The sequence below is a fragment of the Mobula hypostoma genome, chromosome 4 (genome assembly GCF_963921235.1).
Source record: "Mobula hypostoma chromosome 4, sMobHyp1.1, whole genome shotgun sequence".
Lineage (NCBI taxonomy): Eukaryota > Metazoa > Chordata > Chondrichthyes > Myliobatiformes > Myliobatidae > Mobula > Mobula hypostoma.
In genome coordinates this window covers 10868634-10889826 of record NC_086100.1, presented here as the reverse complement: position 1 = coordinate 10889826, position 21193 = coordinate 10868634, and the positions used below count along the sequence as shown (strand labels likewise).

The 21193-nt window shown below is 44.1% G+C and overlaps 1 protein-coding gene across 2 annotated transcripts in view; it reads left to right on the top strand.

Moving 5' to 3' along the window:
- The first annotated feature begins 1471 nt into the window (after positions 1-1471).
- nadkb (NAD kinase b) overlaps positions 1472-21193 on the top strand; it is a 99065-nt gene continuing 79343 nt past the window's right edge. For both annotated transcript variants that reach the window (XR_010017605.1, XM_063045301.1), the window contains exons 1-2: positions 1472-1608; positions 14049-14341. Coding sequence is in view for 1 of the 2 variants with exons in the window: in XM_063045301.1 (XP_062901371.1) it covers positions 14055-14341 (287 nt within the window). In the remaining variant the exon portion in view is untranslated. The remainder of the gene's footprint in view (positions 1609-14048; positions 14342-21193) is intronic.

Genomic DNA, 21193 nt, shown 5'->3' with positions numbered 1-21193 from the left:
GTCTTATGAGAATTGGTTTGGTGAGCTAGGGCTTTTTTCTTTGGAGGAAATGAGGATGAGATGTGAGTTGATAAGAATCATAGACAGAGTAGACAGCCAGAGACATTTTTCTCGGATGGAAATTCTTAATGCGAGAAAGCATAATTTTAAGGTGATTGGACAAAAGTATTGAGGAGATGTCAGAGGTAGGTTTTTAACACAGAGAGTGGCTAATGCGTGGAACGCACTGCTGGGGTTGGTGGTAGAGGCAGAGACATTAGGATCATTTATGAGACTCTTGGACGGGCACATGGATGATAGAAAAATGGAGGACTATGTGGGAGGGGTCACTTGGTTGATCTTGGAAGAAGTTGAAAGGTCAATACATCCTGAGCTGATTGTACTGTGCCGTAGCTCTGCAGACCGACCAGCATTTGCAGTATATCTTGTGTTTATGATGTGCTGTCCTGTGTTCTTTGTATATTAACAAATGTTTGCTAAGTTTGTATTCTTTGTATGCTAAGTTAGAGTGTTGGCGCATGGCCAAGTGGTTAAGGCGTTGGTCTAGTGATCTGAAGGTCGCTAGTTCGAGCTTCAGCTGAGGCAGCGTGTTGTGTCCTTGAGCAAGGCATTTAATCACACATTACTCTGCGACGACACTGGTGCCAAACTGTATCAGCCTTAGTGCCCTTCCCTTGGACAACATCGGTGGAGTGGAGAGGGCAACTGCCGGTCTTCCATACAACATTGCCCAGGCCTGCGCCCTGGAAACCTTCCAAGGCGCAAATCCATGGTCTCATGAGACTAACGGATGCCTATAATGCTAAGTTAGCCAATTTCACGTCACCTGCCGGTGATAATAAACCTGATTCTGATTCTGATTCTGTTCTTGAGACAGCACTTGGCCTCCTTATTTCTTCCAGTAGCTTTTTTTCCAGGTCTTCCACCTAGCTCCGTTGACAATGAAAAACGTCAGGATAGCACTATATTGCAAATAAAAGCAAGGAGTTTTCTCTGGGTGGAGACGGTATAAATTTATAAATGCAATGTAAAGATTTGCTTTGTAATCCTAGCATACACTTTTGAGAAGGTCGACATCATTGCCAAAGAGATCTATAGCAAACTTACTCAACAGGTCAGGCATCCTCTTCATAGATACTGCCTGACCTGCTAAGTACCACCAGAATTTTGTGTGCGTTGGTTTGGATTTCCAGCATCTGCAGATTTTCTTTTGTTTGTGATCTGCAGATGATCTGGGTTTACGGAGTAAAATTCCTTCTTTGACAAGTTACACGGGGGAGGGGCCTTCACACCTCAGCCAATCAGAACACAGCACCGCCGTCAAGTGGACAGCTGCGCCTTTCCTGACTTCCGATTGGATGGCCTGATGTGGGCCAATCGCTGGCGAATCGTGGGTGCGGTACTCGGGCGCCGCGGCCAATCGGTATCGACGTTGTTGTTACGGGTGGGCAGGTAGGCTGGGTCTGGGGAAAGTCGGGTCGCTCTCGGGGCCTCGGCCTCGTGTGAAGTGCTGCAGCGGGGTTGGAGGTGGGGGTGAGGGCGCCGAGCTCCATGAGGGCCTTCATTTGGCTTCAGTCTCAGGGAATGACGCCTGGTTAATGTTCTATTGTAAGTTAAAGCGTCTCAGTGGGTGTAAATCAATCTCCAGGCCAGGTCTTGCATTAAGCCCTGTGCTCACCTCCCCTCCGTCTTCTGCTGAGCCCGACCCCGCTTTTTCTGCACCCTTTTATACCTTAACTCTTTTAGCCTCTGCCTTGAGTTAAGTTTCTCCCATGCACCCTGGCCGGGCCAGGCAGGTCAGGTTGCAAAGTGAGGGAGATGAGGTGCAGGTTGCTTTAGGGCTCCTCCTTCCTACGCAGTCCAGAATTGAACATCGATTTCTCTAGCTCCTGGTGATTTCTACCCTCTCCCCAATCTCTTTTTCCATTCCCCGTTCTAGTTCCTCTCCTACCCCTTCTTTCCTCCTCCCCTTTCTTCCATAGCCCACTGTCCACTGCTGCCTGATTCCTCCTTCAGCCCTTTACGTCGCTCACATATTCCCCCTCCCCTCACCTGGTTTCCCCTATCATCTACCATCTTGTACTCTTTTCCTTTCCCCTACACTCTGGCTTCTTCCCTCTGCCTTTCCAGCCCTGATGAAGGGACTTGGCCTGAAACGTCGGCTGTTCATTTCCCACCGTAGATGCTACTTGGCCTGCTGAGTTCCTTACAGTATTTTATGTCGGTGCCTTCTATTTTCCTTTCATCACGTGCACATCTAAGAGTCTTTTAAGTGTCTTGGATTTATCTGCCTCTACCACGACCCCCACCGCAGCGTGTTCCTAACACTAAGCACTCTGTCAAAAAAAAACTACCTCTTGACATTTCACCTAAACTTTCCTCCTCTCACCTTAAAAGAATGTCCTCTGGCATTGGGCATCACTGCCTTTTTTTTCCTGGAGACTGGGGGGCGGTGTTGTTAAGCTAATAAAATCAGGTTGACAGAATCTTCTCCCCAGGGTTGAAATGAAAAGACATGCATTTAAGGTGAGAGAGGGAAAGTTTGAAGGGGATGTGTGAGTTGTGTTTTTTTTTACAAAGTTGTGAGTGATAGAATACTACAGCACAGAAACAGGCCCAGCTAGTCTATGCTGAACTATTATACTACCTAGTCCCATTGACTTGCACTTGGGTCATAGCCCTCCATACCTTAGTGCTTAGTATGGGCTGCCTGGGAATGGTGGTGGGAGCAGGTTTGACAGTGGTGTTGAAGCAGTTGTTGCATGGGTACATGAATGTTCAGGGAAGGGAGGAATGTTGATCATGTGCAGCAGAAGGGATTTAGTTTAACTTGGCATCATGGACAGCTGGAGGGCCTGTTTCTGCACTGTGCTGTTCTATGTCAGGCAGCATCTGGGATGGTGGAGGGAGGGTGGGACGTGTCTGATACGGCGGCCATGGCAGTAGGCTGTGTAAAGGTTATCTGCTTCAGCTCAGAGCAAGCTGCTGGAATCGGCATCCCTGGTGTTAGAGTCTCAACCCAGAGTATTGACTGTTTCTTCCCCACCCCACAGCTGCTGCTCAGCATGTTGAATTCTGCCCATCTGCCTTTTGCTCAGGATTCCAATGTCTGTGCATCTTCTGTCTTTACCTGTTTCTTTTTTTTGTTGTGAGGTGGAGTGGGATGATGTGAAGCACAGTCGGATCACGCACTTGCCTGCCAGATCTGTGTGATATCAGGGATTGTGAAAGATTCGCTGTGTTTTCTCTATAGAGTCATAGAGAAGAACAACACAGAAATGGGCCCTTCAGCCCATCTAGTCCATGGCAAAACCATTTAAACAGTCTACTCCCAATGACCTGCACCTGGACCGTAGTCTCCATATCCTGACAATCCATGTACCTATCCAAACTTCTCTTAAACATTGAAATCGAACTTGCGTGGACCACTTGTGCTAGAAGCTCATTCCACACTCTCACGGCCTTCTGAGTGAAGAAGTTTCCCCTCATGTTCCCCTTAAACTTTTCACTTTTCACCCTTAACCTATGACCTCGGGTTGTAGTCCCACCCTACCTGGTGGAAAAAAACCTGCTTGCATTTACCCTATCTATACCCCACATGGGGTGTCTAGGGAGGGGTAGCACCTCTGGTGGGGGGTGGAGGGGTTGCCGTGCCCCTTTTCAGGACAGCTTGTCCACCTTTGGTCCCCACCTGGCGCCTAGCTCTCACCTGTGGCTCCAAGTAGCTGTAACACGCGCAGTGGCCACACTCCGGTAAACTCTGTTGGCAGAGGGGTCAAACCAGGTGAGGGTAGCCAACGGGCCTTCAACCCTCGGTGAGGTAGGGGATCTGTCTATCCCGTGTGTGAAGTCTGGCCATAGCAGATTGAGCGGAAGAGACCATTTAATGGTCCAACGGTCAAGAAGGCAGGCCAGCAGGCGTGGTGGAGCGCTTAAGAGCATGACAAGGCACTTAGATGTCCTGGTCATTCACTGCAAGAGGTGGTGATCTCTTTAAACCCACCCAGCAGAAGGCCACTGCTTAACCTGCCACGAACATGATTTCCCAATATGTCAGAGCGGCATGGAGGGAAATCGTCCGCCAAATGGAAATTCCAGATGTGACCTAACGACAATACCCCACGTAGTTTTGTCTAGCTCTATTAAATCTCGTCTCAATTTTCTACATTCTGAAGAATGCAGTCCTAACCTATTCAATCTTTCCTTATAGATCAGGTACTCCAGACCGAGCAACATCCTTGTAAATTTTCTCTGCACTCTTTCAACCTTGTTTACATCTTTTCTGTAGGTTGGTGATGAAAACTGCCCGCAATACTCCAATTTAGGTCTCACCAACTTCAACATAACATCCTACCTCTGTACTCAATACATTGATTTATGAAGGCTAATGTGCCAAAAACTTCCTTTATGACCCTATCCACTTGTGAAGCCACTTTCAATGAATTATGTATCCCAGATCCTTTTGTTCTACCACACTCCTCAAAACCTACTCTAGATGGTTATACCAAAGTACTGTACAAAACTTTGCCCTTGTCTGCATTAAATTCCATCTGCCATTTTTCCAGCTGATGTAGATCCCTCTGCGAGCCATGATAGCACTCCTCACTGGCCACTACACTCCTAATCTTGGTGTCATCCTCAAACTTGCTGATCCAGTTAACCATATTCATCCAGATCACTGATATCGATGACAAACTACAAAGGACCCAGCGGTGATCCATGTGGCACACTACTAGTCACGAGCCTCCAGTCAGAAAGAAAACCCTGTACCACTCTCTGACTTCTCCCACAAAGCCACTGTCTAATTCAATTTATGATCTCATCTTGAATGTCAAGATACTGAGCCTTCTTGACCAGCCTCCCATGTGGGACCTTGGCAAATGCTTTGCTAAAGTCCATGTAAACAACATCCACAGCCTTGCCATCATCCACTTTCCTGGTAACTTCCTCCGTAAGATTGGTTAGATATGACCTACCACACACAAAGGCATACTGACTATCCTTAATCAGTCCATGTCTATCTAAATATTTACGTCCTGTCTCTTAGAATACCTTCCAATAACCTCTCCACAAACTGATGTCAGACTCACTGTCCTATAATTTCCTGGTTTCTGTTTAGAACCTTTTCTAAACTGCGAAACATCTTTGGCTATTCTCCAATCCTTTGGTGCCTCCCCTATTGCTAAGGACGTTTTAAATATCTTTGCTGGAGCTCCAGCAATTTCTGCATTTGCCTCCTGTAGGGTCTGAGGGAAAACCTTGTCAGGCCCTGGGGATTTATCCACACTGATTTACTTCAGGATAGCCAACACCACCTCCTCTGTATTCTGTACAGGGTCCAGGAAGTTTATCCAGCTTTGCTTCACATCTATCTTAAACCTCTTCTTTTCTCATCCAGTCTTACCTCTATCAACATGTACCATGATTTCTTCAAAATAGTTAATCTGTATGTGCTGGAAGTCTGAAATTAGGGAAAAATCAAATTCTAAATTTAAAGTAAATGGAATTTGGAAGAACAGAAGCATCTTGGCTTCACGTTCATAGATCCCTCACAGTTGTGACAAAGGTTGATAGGGTGCTTAAGACAGCATGTGACCTTCATTAGTTAGAGGATTGATTTCAAGAGCTGAGAGGTAATTTTGCAGTTCGGTAAATGGCTGGTTAGACCACGCTAGGGGTATTGTGTTCAGTTCTGTTTGCCTCATTATAGGAAGGATGTGGAAGCTTTAGAGAGGGTTCAGAGAATAGTTACCAGGATGCTGCCTGGATTAGAGAGTATATTTTATGAGGATAGGTTGGAGTGAAGGAGGATGAGAGGTGATTTGATGGAGGTGTACAAGAGAGTGGACAGCCAGACTTTGTCCCAGGTTAGAAAGGGCTAATAGATGGCCACAGTTTAAGGAAAGTATGGGGGAGGGATGTTAGAGGCAGGGTTTTGCAGAGAGTGGTGGGTGTACGGAACATGCTGCCAGGGGAGGTGGTAGTTGCAGATACATTAGGAGCGCTTAGATAGGCACATGGGCAATAGAAAAAATGCAGGTGGATGTAGGAGGGAAGGATTAGATTGGAGTAGGTTAAAGGGTTGGCACAACGTCGTGGGCTGAAGGGAATATGCTCTGTGTCAAAACAAAATGCTGGAAACAGTTCCAAATTAATCGGGTAGTATCTGTGGAAGGCAGAAGTGGGAAAATGTTTCCGGTAGAAGCAATTTCTTATGAAGGGCCTACGGTTCTGACGTGGAGGTGTTTACGTTAACTCTTTCAATTTCCACAAGCATGTGTCCCGATGTGGGGAAAATGAGATTAGTGGAATTGGGCTGAAAGTTTGCCAAGGATGTGATGGCTTGAAGGGCCTGTTTCTTTGCAGTACACTTCCTGTTGTTGCGTGACCTGCTGAGTGTTTCCAGCAATTTCTGCTCTTGTATATTATTTTTGCTTTAGACCAGGCTTTCCCAACCTTTTTTTATGCCACAGATCAATACCATTAAGCGAGGGGGCCGCAGACCCCCGGCTGGGAACCCCTGCTTTAGGCTATCGGTCAGGTTTTATCTGTGCATTCATTCTATTTGTCGGCAATCTTCAATGCCATTGAGATGAAGGGTCTCAAGCCAAAACGGTAATGGCCATTTCCTACCCCAAATCCTTGTGAACAATACATAAGAGAAGTTTCTCCACTGTATCTTGGTGCATGTGACAATAATAAACCAATAATAATTAATAAGGTGCTGCCTAACTAGCTGTCCATTCAACAATGTGTCTTTTGCCCCAGATTCCAGCATCTGAAGGCTCTGCTTTCCCCTTCTCTGCCTTGCTAGTTAACTGCTTATCTATATGTCTTAAAAATGTAGCTATGTATTTGTCTCCAACACCTCTGTCAGCATATTCCAGATATCAACCTCTGAATATGATTAAAACAAACATTTCCCTTGGCTCCCCTGTTGAACTTCTATTCATCTTAAACTTGTGCCCTTTCGCAAAGGCATACTTGTCCATTGTACAATAAACTTGGGTTTGACAGTAAGACCGTAAAATATAGGAGCAGAATTAGGCCATTTGGCCCATCAAGTGTGTTCCACCATTCCATCATTGGTGATTTATTATTCCTTTCAACCCCACTCTCCTGCCTTCTCCCCATAACCTTTGACGCCCTGATTAATCAGGAACCTATCAACCGCTATTTTAAATATACCCAATGACTTGGCCTCCACAGCCAGGTCTCATCTCCCTCTGGCTGAACAAATTGCTCTTCATCTCTGTTCTAAAGTGATGTTCTTCTGTTCTGAGTCTGTGCCCTCTGGATTTAGACTCCCCCCACTATAGGAAATACTTCGTTTTTGATACCCGTACCATGGGAAAAGATATCAACTGTATGTCAATTTTGATTTTATGTTTGTCTATGAAATGAATGAATTTCATGTCACGTGTATTCATGCCATTGCATATTATCTCTCCCATAACATGTCTGATAGCATGTGCACAAGAAATTTGCAGATGCTGGAAATCTTGAGCAACACACAAAATGGTGGAAGTTTCAGGTAAATTTAGGGCAGATGTCGGAGGAAGATTGTTTATACAAAGTGGGAAACATCTTGAATGCACTGTCAGGGGTGGTGGTAGAGGCTAATTCAATAGGGACATTTCAGGGACTCTGAGATAGGCACATGGATGGAAAAAAAATTGGAAGTTTGTGGGCTGTAGAGGAGGGAAAGGTTAAATTGATTGTGGAGGAGGTTAAGTGGTTGGCACAAGATCATGGGCCGGTCGGTGTGTACTGTTCTGTACTATTCTATGTTGTATGAACTCAGCAGGTCTGAGTCTGGCTCTGTGGCTCAGAAGGGTAGGAAACTGAAGAGGGCGGCAGCAGCAATGGGTGACAGAAAGGCAATTTTGTGGACGTGAAAAGGAAACATGGAAGGTAGTTTGTCTCCCAGGTGCCAGAGTCTGTGATGTTTCTGACTGCGTTCACAATATTCTGAAAAGGGAGGATGAGTAGCCAGAAGTCGTGGTACCTATTGGTACTGATGACATGCAGAAAACGGGAGGAGGTCCTGAAAAAAGAATAGAAGCAGTTAGGAAGGAAGCTGAGAAGCAGGACCTAAGGGTAGTAATCTCGGGATTGCCACGCGACAGTGAGGATAGGAATAAAATGAGATGGCAGATAAATGTGTGGCTGAAGAATTGGCACAAGGGGGAGGGATTCAGATTTCTGGATAATTGGGACCTCTGCTGGGGCAGGTGTGACCAGTACAAAAGGGACCTGTTGTACTTGAATCTGAGGGGGACCAATATTCTCGTGGGTAGATTTATGAGAATTTTTGGGAGTGGTTTAAATAAGATGGCAGGGGAACGGGAGCCAGTAAGCTAGAACTGAGGATGAGCCAATAGGTTCACAATTAGATGATGAATATAATATGAATGTAAGGAAGGACAAGCCAATGATTGCGTACAAATGTAGACAACAAAGAGTTAAATTGTGCCACAGATGCAAAATTCAAAAGGGTGAAGAATGCAGGACTGAAGGTGCTATATTTAAATGTGCATAGCGTTTGGAATAAGGTGGACAAACTCATGGTACAGTTAGCAATTGGTCAGTATGATATTGTGGGCATCACTGAGTCGTGACTGAAAAAAGACCATAGTTGGGAGCTCGACATCAAAGGATATACTTTGTATCGACAGGACAAGCAGGAAGGCATAGGCAGCGTTGTGGCTATGTTGGTACGAGGTGGAATTAAATCTTTAGAAAGAGGTAACATGGGATTGGAGAATGTTGAATCTTTGTGGGTGGAGTTAAGAAACTGCGAGGGTTTTTAAAAAAAACTATTATGGGAATCACATATAGGCCTCCACATAGTAGCCAAGATGTGGGGTTGAGATTGTAAAGGGAGCTGGAAAAGGCATGTAATAAGGATAATGTCACATTGTAATGGGGGACTTCAATATGCAAGAGATTGAGAAAATCAGGTTGGTGTCGGATCGCAAGAGAGGGGATTTGGTTGAATGCCTATGAGATGGCTTTTTAGCGCAGCTTGTGCTTGAGCCTACCCTGGGAAAGGCTATCTTTGGGTGTTGTACAATAACCCGGATCTTATTAGGGAGCTTAATGCAAAGGAACCCTTAGGAGGCAGTGTTCATAATATGATTGAGTTCATACAGCAGTTTGCGAGGGAGAAGCACAAGTCACATATATATGTATCACAATGGAATAAAAGGAATTACAGAGGCATGAGAGAGGAGCCTTCCCAAGTGGATTGGAGGAGGATAGTGGTGGGGATGACAGCAGAGCACAGATGGCTGAAGTTTCTGGAAATAGTTCACAATATGTCCCACAGAAAAGGTTGTTCTTAAATGGCAGGGGTAGACAACCGTGGCTGACGTGGGAAGTTGAGGACTGCATAAAGGCCAAGGAAAGGGCATATGAGGTAGCAAAAGTGACGGGGAAGTTGGATGATTGGGAGCAATTAAAATCCAACAAAAGGCAAGTAAAAAGCTATAATAAGGGAAAACATGAAATATGAGGACACACTAGCAATAATATAAAGCAGGATACTAATTTTTTTGTCATGTAAGAAGTAAAAGTGAAGTGAGAGTTGACATTGGACCACTGGAAAATGATGCTGGTGAGGTAATAATGGGGACAGAGAAATGGTAGATGAACGTAATGGATGCTTTGCATCAGTCTTCACCGTGGAAGATACTAGCAGTGTGCCATAGGTCTATGAGTGTCAGAGAGCAGGATTGAGTGCCATTGCTATTACAAAGGAAAAAGTGCTAGGCAAACTGAAAGGCCTTAAGGTGGATAAGTCACTTGGACTAGGTGGATGAATCCCAGAGTTCTGAGAGGGTTGCTGAAGAGATGACGAATGCATTGGTCATTGATCTTTCCAGAGTCACTTGATTGTGGCACGGTCCCGGATAACTGGAAGATTGCAAATGTCACTCCACTCTTTATGAAGGGAGGAAGGCAAAAGAAAGGAAATAATAGGTCATTTAGCCTAGCCTCAGTGGTTGGGAAAGTGTTGAGGTCTATTATTAAGGATGAGGTTTCGGGGTACCTGGAGACTAATGATAAACTAAGTCAAAGTCAGCATGGTTTCTGTAAAAAGGAAATCTTGCCTGACAAATCTGTTAAGAGTTCTTCAAGGAAGGAACAAGCATGGTGGACAAAGGAGAGGCTGTGTATGTCCTTTACTTGGATTTTCAGAAGGCAATTTGTAAAGTGCAGCACATGAGGCCGCATAACAAGATAAAATCGTGTGGCGGTACAGGAAAGATACTGGCATGGATAGCGGAATGGCTCTCAGGCAGGAGGAGTGAGTGGGGGAAAAAAAAGGGCCTTTTCTGGTTGGCTGCCAGTGACTAGTAGTGTTCCTGGGGAAAGTATTGGGATCGCTACTTTTCACATTCTGTCAATGATTTGGATAATGGAATTGATGGCTTTCTGGCAGAGATTGTGGATGATACAAAGATAGGTGGAGAGGTAGGTAGTGCTGAGGAAGCAACACAATCGTAGCAGGACTTGGACAAATTGGAAGAATGGGCAAAAATAGTGGCAGATGGAATACAGTGGTAATGTATGATAATGCATTTTGGTAAAAGGAACAATAGTGCGGACTATTATCTAAATGGGAGAAGGTTCAAACATCAGAGGTGCAGAGGCACTTTGGAGTTTCATGCAAGACTCCCAGAAGGTTTCTTTACAGGTTAAGTCTGTGGTAAAGAAGGCAAATGAGGTGTTGGCATTTATTTCAAGGGGAATAGAATGTAAAAGCAAGGAGATAATGCTCAGCCTTTATAAGACGCTAGTCAGGCCGCACTTGGAGAACTGTCAATGGTCTTGGGCCCCATATCTCAGAAAGGATGTGTTGTCATTGGAGAGAGTCCAGAGGACTTTCATGAGGATGATTCCAGGAAAGAAGGGATCAACATTTGCGGAGTGTTTGGCAGCTTTGGGCCTGCCCTCACCGGAATTTAGAAGAATGCGGTGGAGGTTGGGGGGAGGAGCTCACTGAAACGTACTGAATGTTGAAAGATCTAGATAGGGTGGATGTGGAGAGGATGTTTCCTGTGGCGGAGGTATCCAGAACTAGAGGGCACAGCCTCAAAATTGAGGTTCTACCTCTTAGACTGAGGTAAGGATTTCTTTTTAGCCAGGTAGTAGTGAATCTGTGGAATGCGCTGCCACAAGACTGTGGTGGAGACCAAGTCTGGAAGTTGATAAGTTTCTTGATTGGTCAGGGCAGCCAAGGATATGGTGAGAAGGCAGGTGTATGGAGTTGAGTGGGATCCCGGATCAGCCGTGAATGAATGATGGAGCAGACTCAGGCTGAATGACCTAATTCTGCTTCTGTGTCTTGTGAACGTTTCATCTTCGTGACGAAGTGCCTTCGCCTGCAACGTTATCATTTCACTCCAAAGATGCTGCCTTGCTTGTTTTATGTATGAATTCTGACAGCACTATTTGTGCCTTGACTGTTTTGTGCACACTTGCCTTGCTCCTTATACCTGTTCATTGAAAAACTATGCTGCTTATGTCTTAACTTGCATCAAGACTCTTGGCACTGTGGAGGATCAGAGGGATCTTGGGGTCTGAGTTCAGAGGACGCTCAAAGCAGCTGCGCAGGTTGACTCTGTGGTTAAGAAGGCATACGGTGTATTGGCCTTCATCAATCATGGAATTGAATTTAGGAGCCAAGTGGTAGTGTTGCACCTATATAGGACGCTGGTCAGACCCCACTTGGAGTACTGTGCTCAGTTCTGGTCACTTCACTACAGGAAGGATGTGGAAACCATAGAAAGGGTGCAGAGGATGTTGCCTGGATTGGGGAGCATGCCTTATGAAAACAGGTTGAGTGAACTCGGCCTTTTCTCCTTGGAGCGACAGAAGATGAGAGGTGACCTGATAGAGGTGTATAAGATGATGAGAGGCATTGATCGTGTGGATAGTCAGAAGCTTTTTCCCAGGGCTGAAACGGCTGCCACAAGGGGGCACACAGTCCTGACGAAGGATTCCGGCCCGAAACATTGACTGTTCATTTCCACTGATGCTGCCCGACCTGCTGAGTTCCTCCAGCGTGTTGTGAGTGTTGCTTTGACCCCAGCATCTGCAGATTATTTTGTGTTTAAGGTGCTGGGGAGTAGGTACAGAGGAGATGTTGGGTAAGTTTTTTACGCAGACAGTGGTGAGTGTATGGAATGGGCTGCCGGCAACGGTGGTGGAGGTGGATACTATAGGGCCTTTTGAGAGACTTTTGGATAGGTACATAGAGCTTAGTAAAATAGAGGGCTATGGATAACCCTAGTAATTTCTAAGGTAGGGACATGTTCGGCACAACTTAGTGGGCCGAAGGGCCTGTATTGTGTTGTAGGTTTTCTATGTTTCTAATTCTATTTCTTCATATGACATTGGAGCAGAATTGGATCTTTCGACTCATCTGCCATTCGGTCATGGCTAATTTATTATCTTTCTCAACCCATTCTTGTGCTTTCTTCTCATAATCTTTGAGCCTGATTAATCTAGAAACTAACAATCTCCACTCAAAATATTCCCAATGACTTGGCTTCCATAGCCATCTGTGGGAATGAATTCCACAGATTCATCACCCTCTGGCAAAAGAAATTGCTGCTCATCTCTGTTCTAAAAGGACGTCCTTCTATTCTGAGGCAGTACTCTCTGGCCCTACACTCCCCTACTATAAGAAACATCTTCTTCCTGTCCATTCTATGTAGACTTTTCAGAATTGAATAGGTTTCATTCTTCTAAACTCCAGTAAGTACAGGTCAAAAGTCATTAAACAGTTCTCGTATGTTAACCCTTTCATTCCTGGGTTCATTCTTGTGAACCTCCTTTGACTCTCCAATGCCAGCACATGCTTTCTTAGACAAGGGCTCAAAACTGCTCACGATTCTTCAAATGTATAAAGTCCCAGTATTACATCCTCACTTCCAGTCCTCTTGAAATGAATGCCAACATTGCATTTGCCTTTTTACCACTGACTGAAGCTGCAAGTTAACCTTTAAGGAGTTCTGCATGAGGTTTCTCAAGTCCCTTTTGAAAAAATTTACCTGTTTACAAAGTATTCTACATCCTTTTTCCTTCTACCAAAGTGCGTGACCATACACTTCCTTACAATGTATTCCATCTGCCACTTCTTTGCCCATTCTCCCAATCTAAGTCTTTCTGCAGACTCCCTGCTTGCTCAACACTATATTTTCATGCACTTTTGTATTTGTTGACCTGTGTTGGAGCATCTTGTTCTTAAAATTCTCAAGTGTTTCCAGATTCTTGTCATCTTGCCCCTCTTATTGAATACTAGCATTTTATAGGATAGCAGGAGTCCTGCATTCAAATGGAGGACAACCTCAATGATTGGAGTCAAACTTGTAATCCAGAGCCTGTAAATATTTTGCAAGTCGAGGCTTTCTATAAATTCAATAACGTGCATAATCCCAGTGACAAATTAATTAGGTACATCTGATCCTTAATGCAGACATTTAATCAGCCAATCATGTGGCAGCAAGTCAATGCATAAAAACTTCCAGGCATGGTCAAGAGGTTCATTTGTTCAGAACCAAACATCAGAATGGGAAAGACATGTGATTTAAGTGACTTTGACTGTGGAATGATTGTTGGTGCCAGATGAGGTGGTTTAAGTATCTCAGAAACTGCTGATCTCCTGAGATTTTCACACACAGCAGTCTCCAGAGTTTATGGAGAAAGGTGCGAAAAACAAAAAATATCCAGTGAGTGGCAGTTCTGAGAATGAAAATGCCTTGTTGATGAGAGGGGCTAAAGAAGAATGGCCACCCTGGTTAAAGCTGACAGGAAGGTGACAGTAACTCAAATAAACGCGTTACAATAGTGGCGTACAGAAGAGCATTTCTGAATGTACAACACATTCAGCCTTGAAGTGGATGGGTTGCAGTAGCAAAAGAACATACTGGATTCCACTCCTGGGCCACTTTATTATGTACACTCCTGAATGTGCTTTCAGTGTTTTCAGTCATGAAGATATTGATGAAAATTTTAAACATTTTTGTTCCTCTCAGTTGTGGATGGATTCACCGGGCAAGTCTGCTGCCCTGAATGGGGAAGAGAGCACTTCAGCCCCCAGTGAGTCTGGAGCTGGGCCTGAACGCAAGCCCTGTCCCGGTGAGGAGAAGTGGGATCGTATGAAGTATTGCCGGTCATCCAAGAAGCATGAAGAGGTCTCACCGCCACTATCTGAGAAGCTAGACTCCAGCTCATTGGCAAGAAAACAAGATCAGTTGTCACCTAAGAGACAGGAGCAGGTAGAAAAGTCCCCACGGAAAAGTAAAACCCATCGGAAGGTTGGACAGAGGTACAGTGTTCCTACCTACGGGAAGGAGGGGGTTGTATTGCTTGTGTGATACCCTGGTTTAAGGCCTTGTTTTAGTTTATTAATACAGTTATGCTATTGGGTATTTTTTTGTAGATTTTCTCAAAATGCAGTGAGTGTCACTTTAATTATATTATACAATCAAGTATTTCATTTTTCATCATTATCATCATTAGGTGCCATGCCCAGTTTCAGCTTTGACTGCCATGGCCCACACACTCCTGTTTTAGTCAAGTGGATCAATTCATTGGTATTCATTTCGAGTTCTCTGGCTGCTGTCTCCATCATCATTTGTCTTTGTCTTCCTCTTGCTTTCTTCCCTTCAATCTTTCCCATAATTACCGTGCATTCTAACTCCTCTTTCCTAATCATGTCCAATGAAGTTATGTTGCCTTTTCATGATCTCATACATTATTTCTCTTTTTGCGTTTGCTCTGTTCATGACATCCTCGTTAGATATTCGTTTTGTCCATGATATTCTTTGCATCTTCCTCGAAAACCACATTTCTGCTGCTTCAATTCGTTTCCTCATGTTACTAGATATGTCCAGCATTCTGAGCCATATAACATAACTGGATAAACGTAACATTTCAGTACTCTGAGGCGGGTTGTCATGCCTAGTTTTGTATCGGTCAGTATACTCTTCATTCTCGTAAAGGTGTCTTTTGCCATCCCTATTCTTCTTTTATCATTTTTACTGTTTAAAATATTAAAAAAAATTAGTTGGTTAAGTTAGTCTTGTTAAATTAGCCAATAGGATTTGTCTTGTTAATTTTATTTTGGAGAGTATGTGGGAAAAGAACAGGGAAGCCATTTTCCAGACAGCGTGGGATCGAAGAATGAAAAAGGAAGTGGACAACGAACATTTCAGACGAACATGATGAAACCATTACAGAACCCATTTGGAAGGGCAGATACTGCTATCAGAAAACCCTAATGCAGACTTTGGTTTCACAGAGAATGTGCAGATAACGTTTAGTTACCTTGGAGAAAGTTCGACGCCTTGTCCTTGGATGTTGCATGGATAATTATTTATGTTTCACTTGCAGTGGGTTATATATGTGTAATGGGCTATTTTCTTTATTCTGTTTGTTATAGTTTAAAATATTTTGTCAGTACAATTTTAATCTAAGTTTATACTGGTTTGATCTAAATTATTGCTTGTTGAACAGTGAATTTGCATATCATATTTACCTTAGATATGTTTGTTTATTGGAAATGTCCTTCTTATCATTATTCTCCATGCATTGTAGAGTTATATTTCTGTTAGTTTGAATTCACAGTAAAAGCTGATTCATTACGAGCCTACAGTGAGAGGGTTATACTTGTGCCTTGGAAAGCCGTTTTATTTCTGTGGTGAGGTTACAGTAGCTGTCAGTGTCTACTAATGTAGCAATTGAGATGGACAAAGCAAATGTAGTGAAAATTACAAGATTTAGTAGAGTAAAGGGAGAACATCATTGTGGGGAGCTGAGGCCATCTGATGCTCGAGGTCTTCAATGGATGTTGCTTCCTGATTCTCCACGTTTGATATGCAAGCCAGGGCAGTATGATGTGGAGAGCAAGCTGAAGCCCACGCAGCAAACTCCCCCTTTTCCATGTAGCTGATGAAGTTCAAACAAAATGTATTATCTCCGTACCCATATGATACCATGTATAACCCTGAGATTCATTTTCTTGTGGGCAATCACAGAAAATACAAGAAACACAATAGAATCAATGAACGACCCACCCAACAGAATGGACAACAATGAATGTACAAATAAAAAAAAAACAACAAACTGCAAATACAAAGAGGAAAAATAAATAATAAATACAGGGAACATGAGATGAAGAGTTGTTGAAAGTGAGTCCATACTTTATGGGCACAGTTCAGTGATGGGATGAGTGAAGTTGAATGAAATTGTCCCCCGTGGTTCACGATGGCTGAGGGGTAATAACTGTTCCTGAACCTGCTGGTATGTGTCCTGAGGCTCCTGGTGGTAGCAGTGAGAAGAAAGTATTACCTGGATAGTGGGGGTCCTTTCCTGTGACAGCACTCTGTAGATGTGCTCAGTGGTGGGGAGAACTTTACCTGTGATCGGCTGGGCTGCATCTACTACTTTGGGCATAGGTGTTTCCATACTAGGTCGTGATGCAGCCAGTCAATATACTCTCCACTACACATCTATACAAGTTTGTCAGATTTTTCAAAGTCATGCCAAATCTTCGCAAACTTCTAAGGAAGTACAGGCAGTACGGTGCTGTCTTCATTATTTTACTTGTGTTCTTTCTTCATGTTTGCCCTCCTGTAAGGCTGATTCATCACCACTTTTGATTTGGCAAACAACAGTGGTGATATCAGCAAAATTAAGTATGGCGTTGGAACCTTGCTTATCCTGACAGTCATAAGTATAGAGTGAGTAGAGCAGAAACATACGTACTGCCTTCTGGTGTCCCTGTTCTGAGGGAGATTATGGAAATGATGTTGCCAATCCAAATTAACTGGGGTCTGGAAGTGTGGAAATCGAGGATCCAATTGCATAAGGTGGTATTGAGCCCTAGAATTGAAGCTTATTGATTAGTTTTGAGGGGAAGTTGCAGCCAATGACAAGCTTTCTGATGTTTGCATCTTCATCATCCAGATGTTCCCTGATTGAGTAAAGAGCCAATGAAATGGCATGTGCTGTGGACCTGTTGTAGGAAAATTGGAATGGATCCAAGTTGCTTCTCAGGCAGGAGTTGATATGTTACCTCACCAGCCTCTCAAAGCACTTCATCACAGTGGATGTAAATGCTACTGGACGATCATCATTAATGCAGGTTACCACATTCTTGGGTACTGGTGTAATTGAGCCTACTTGAAGTTGGGTACCTCAGACTGCTGAACTGAGAGATTAAAGGTGTCTGTGAATACTCCAGCCAGTTGATTAGCATAGGTCTTTAGTACTCAGATGGGTACCCTGTCGAGGCTGGACGCTTTCTGTGGGTTTATCCTCATGATGGATGCTGTCACATCGGCCTCACAGACTGAAATCACAGGGTCATTGGGGGCTGTGGGAGTTCGTGAAGGTCCTCCATGTTTTGATCGTCAAAGCAGGTATAAAGGCATTGAGGTAATTGAGGGCAAAGTCTTTGTCACCTATGTCGCTTGGTTTCACTTTGTAGGAGATGGTAGCATTCAAACCCATCACAGCCGTCAACCATCCTTTAGTGATTCAAGTTTGGTCCAGAATTGCCAATTCACATGTGAGATGGCGTTCCAGAGATTGTACCTGGATTTGTTGTACTTAACTTGTTGTCAGACCTTAATGCCACTGATGAGGCTCTCAGTAGATTGTGGATCTCATGGTTCATCTAGGGCTTCTGATTGGGGAAGACTTTTGTGAGGATCCACTTGTCTACAGCTGTTTTTATAAACTCCATGACAAACTGCTGTTTGATTTGGATCCTCGGTCTTTGAACGTGGCCCAGACCACTGAATCGAAGCAATCCCGTAGCCACTCAGCCTCCTACAACCACCTCTTTTTTTTTGTCTTTATCTCTGGAGCTTTGCTTTTTAGCCTCTGCCTGTTTGCAGGTAAGAGCAGGATAGCTAAGAGACTAGATTTCCAGAAAGGTGGTCTAGGCATGGACCAGTTACAGATCTATGGTAGTGTAACAGTGGTCAGGTGTGTTAGGACCCCTGGTGCTGCAGGTGATACGTTGATGATAATATGGCAGCGATTTCTTTAAACAATCATGACTGAAGTCTCCGACAAGGAGTTGAAAGGCTTTGGAATAGGTTGTTTCTTGTTTGCTAATCGCAGCACTCAATACATCAAGTGCTTGCTTATCTTCCTTTGGCAGTATGTAAACTGTGGTCAGGATCACAGAGGAGAACTGTTGATAAATAGAATGGTCAGCACTTAATCATCAGCTATTCAAGGTCAGGGGGACAAGAGTCCAACAAGACTGCTGCATCCGAGCACCTCAGAGTTTATCACCCTCACCTTTTGCCTTCTCTGAATCAGCAGTCCAATCTATTGGGACTCCTGCTCTAGATTTTTCCTTTTGGGGTTTACTTCCAAAGGTTTCCTCACAAGTGGGTGTAGCCGCAAGGCAGCAGAGGCCCGAGGTCAGAGTTTTCTTTTTCCTTGATGAGCTGCCATTCATTGCTGATGAGCCTTGCCTGCCTGAAGCGACTAGTTCTAAGGTGCCAGTAACCCACCTTTGCCCCTTCAGTCAGTAGAAGCGGTTCCACTGGACTTAGTAGCTAAGCCACACATGAAGGCCAGGAGCTAGACTTGGTTATCAGAGGCTTTTTGAGATGCATGCCATTGGGTGTATTTGATAGAAGGCAGGAGAAATTAATTAGTGATACAGCACGGAGTAGGCCACCCCTTCCGGCCTTCGAGGCACACTGCCACAGCAACCCCACAACTCTGGTTAACCCTAACCTAATCATGGAACAACTTACAGGGACCAGTTAACCCACCTGGTTTGTCTTTGGACTGTGGGAGGAAACTGGGGCACCTGGAGTAAAACTAGGCATTCTAACTTCTGTGCTACCATGAAGCATATGTAGAATGGGGTTGAGAGGGATGATAAGTCACACAGGTCAGCATTTAACACCATCATTTCCACAGTCCTGACTGAAAAGCTACAAAGCCTGTACCTCCCTCTGCAACTGGATCCTCAACTTCCTATCTGGCAGATCGCAATCTGTGGTGTTTGGAAATAACATCTCTACCTCTCTGGCATCAACACTGGCATTTCACAGGGATGTGTGCTTGGCCCACTGCTCTACTCTGTCTACACCCATGACTGTGTCGCTAGGCATAGTTCAAACAGCATCTATGAATTTGCTGATGGTACAACCATTGTTGGCAAAATTTTAGATACCGTAGTGATGAAAGGGTGTATAGGAGGGAGATATCCCTGTTGAGTGATGTCACAGCAACAACCTTGTACTCAACATCAGTTGATTGTGGACTTCAGGACGCGTAAGATGAGGGGACACAAACTAATCCTCATGGAGGAATCAGAAGTGGAGAGAGTGAGCAATTTCAAATTCCTGGGTGTTAACATCTTTGAGGGCCTAACCTGGACACAACATATTGATGTAGTTATAAAGAAGGCAAGATAGCAGCTATATTTCATTCGGAGTTTGAGGAGATTTGGTTTGTCAACTAAAACACTTGAACTTCTGCAGAAGTACTGTGAAGAGCATTCTGGCTGTATCATCATCTGGTGTGGGGGGTGGGGGTTGCTACTGCACAAGATCGAAATAAGTTGCAGAAACTTGTAAAATTAGTCAGCTCCATCATCGGTACTGGTCTCCGTAGTATCCAAAACATCTTCAAGGAGCGATGCCTTAGGAAAGCCGCATCCATCATTGAGGATCTTCACCCAGGTCTTCACACTGTTACCGCTGGGAAGGAGGTACAGAAGTCTGAAGGCACACACTCAGCGATTCAGAAACAGTTTCTTCCCCTCTGTCATCCAATTTCTGTATGGACATTGAACCCATGAACACTACCTCACTACTTTTTTATTTGTTATTTTTGCACTACTTGTTTTAACTTATCTATTTCATAGATATATACTGTATATACCAGGTAAATTTCCAGGTTATTTATCATGTATTTCATTGCACAGCTGTCATAAAGTTAACAAATTTCACAACATATGCTGGTGATATTAAATTTGATTCTGATGGAAAATTAGAGTAGATTCGATGGGGCAAATGGTCTGATTCTGCTCCTATAGGTCTTGTGGTCTAACAGAGATGGAGTCATATGGGATATGAAGACATACTGTTCCTCTTAATAAGTTATGTTTTTAAGTGTACAATCTTAGATCAGATTTATTACTGATTTAGATGAAGTGAAGTTGGTTTGTGACAGCAGCAAGTGCCAAGACAAAGTTAACTGTAAATTATAAAAATAAATGATGCAAGAACAGAAAGGAACAATGAGGTAGGATTTCTGAGGCATTCAGAAATCTGATGATGGAGGGGAAGAAGTTTTTCCTGAATGGTTACGTGTGGGTCTGAAAGCTCCTTTACCACCTTCACGATGGTAGCAAGAAGGCATGTCCCGAATGTTGAGGGTCCTTGGCGATGGATGCTGCCTTGTTCAGGTGCGTCCTCTTGAAGATGTCCTTGATGGTGGGGAGGGTTGTGTTTATGATGGAGCTGGCTGAGTCTACAACTCTCTGATTACAGGTGTGAGGAAAGAGCAGGGCACAAATTGGATTGTTTTTGAAGATTTGGCATGAGCCAAGATGAAAGGAACAACCTCCTGTACTATGTGTCTTCTATTCACTTTGACACCCTTTGGACAGCTAGTACTGACCTTTAGAGGTTCACGTTGCTTGCTTCTAGAATTTGAGTTCTGGTGAACTTGTGCGTAGAAATAATAACTACTTACCCTTGAAGTTGCATGTTGACTCTGATCCCTTTTAAACACATCCCACTTATCGGGTGCTATTTTCAACTCTAGCAGCTGTTCCCTCCCAATCTTCCTTTGCCAAATCTTGTTTAATACTGTTGGAAATTCGCCTTCCTTCAGTTTATGGCCCTGTCTTCGACCAACCTTATCTTTTTCCATGGCGACCTTAAAGCTTACTGAACTGTGGTCACTATTCACAAAGGGTTCCCGCACAGATACTTCAATAATTGGCCCATCCTTGGTCTCTGGGATAAGGTCTTGATCAGTCCCTCCACGCAAACCCCCCCCCCCCACCCTGTGGGACTCTACATACTACTTCAAGAAACCCTCTTGTATGGAATTTGGAAATCTTACCCCATCCAAGCCCTTGAACTAAGACAATTTCTCTTGATAGTGGTAAAGTCACCCCCCCCCCCCCAAA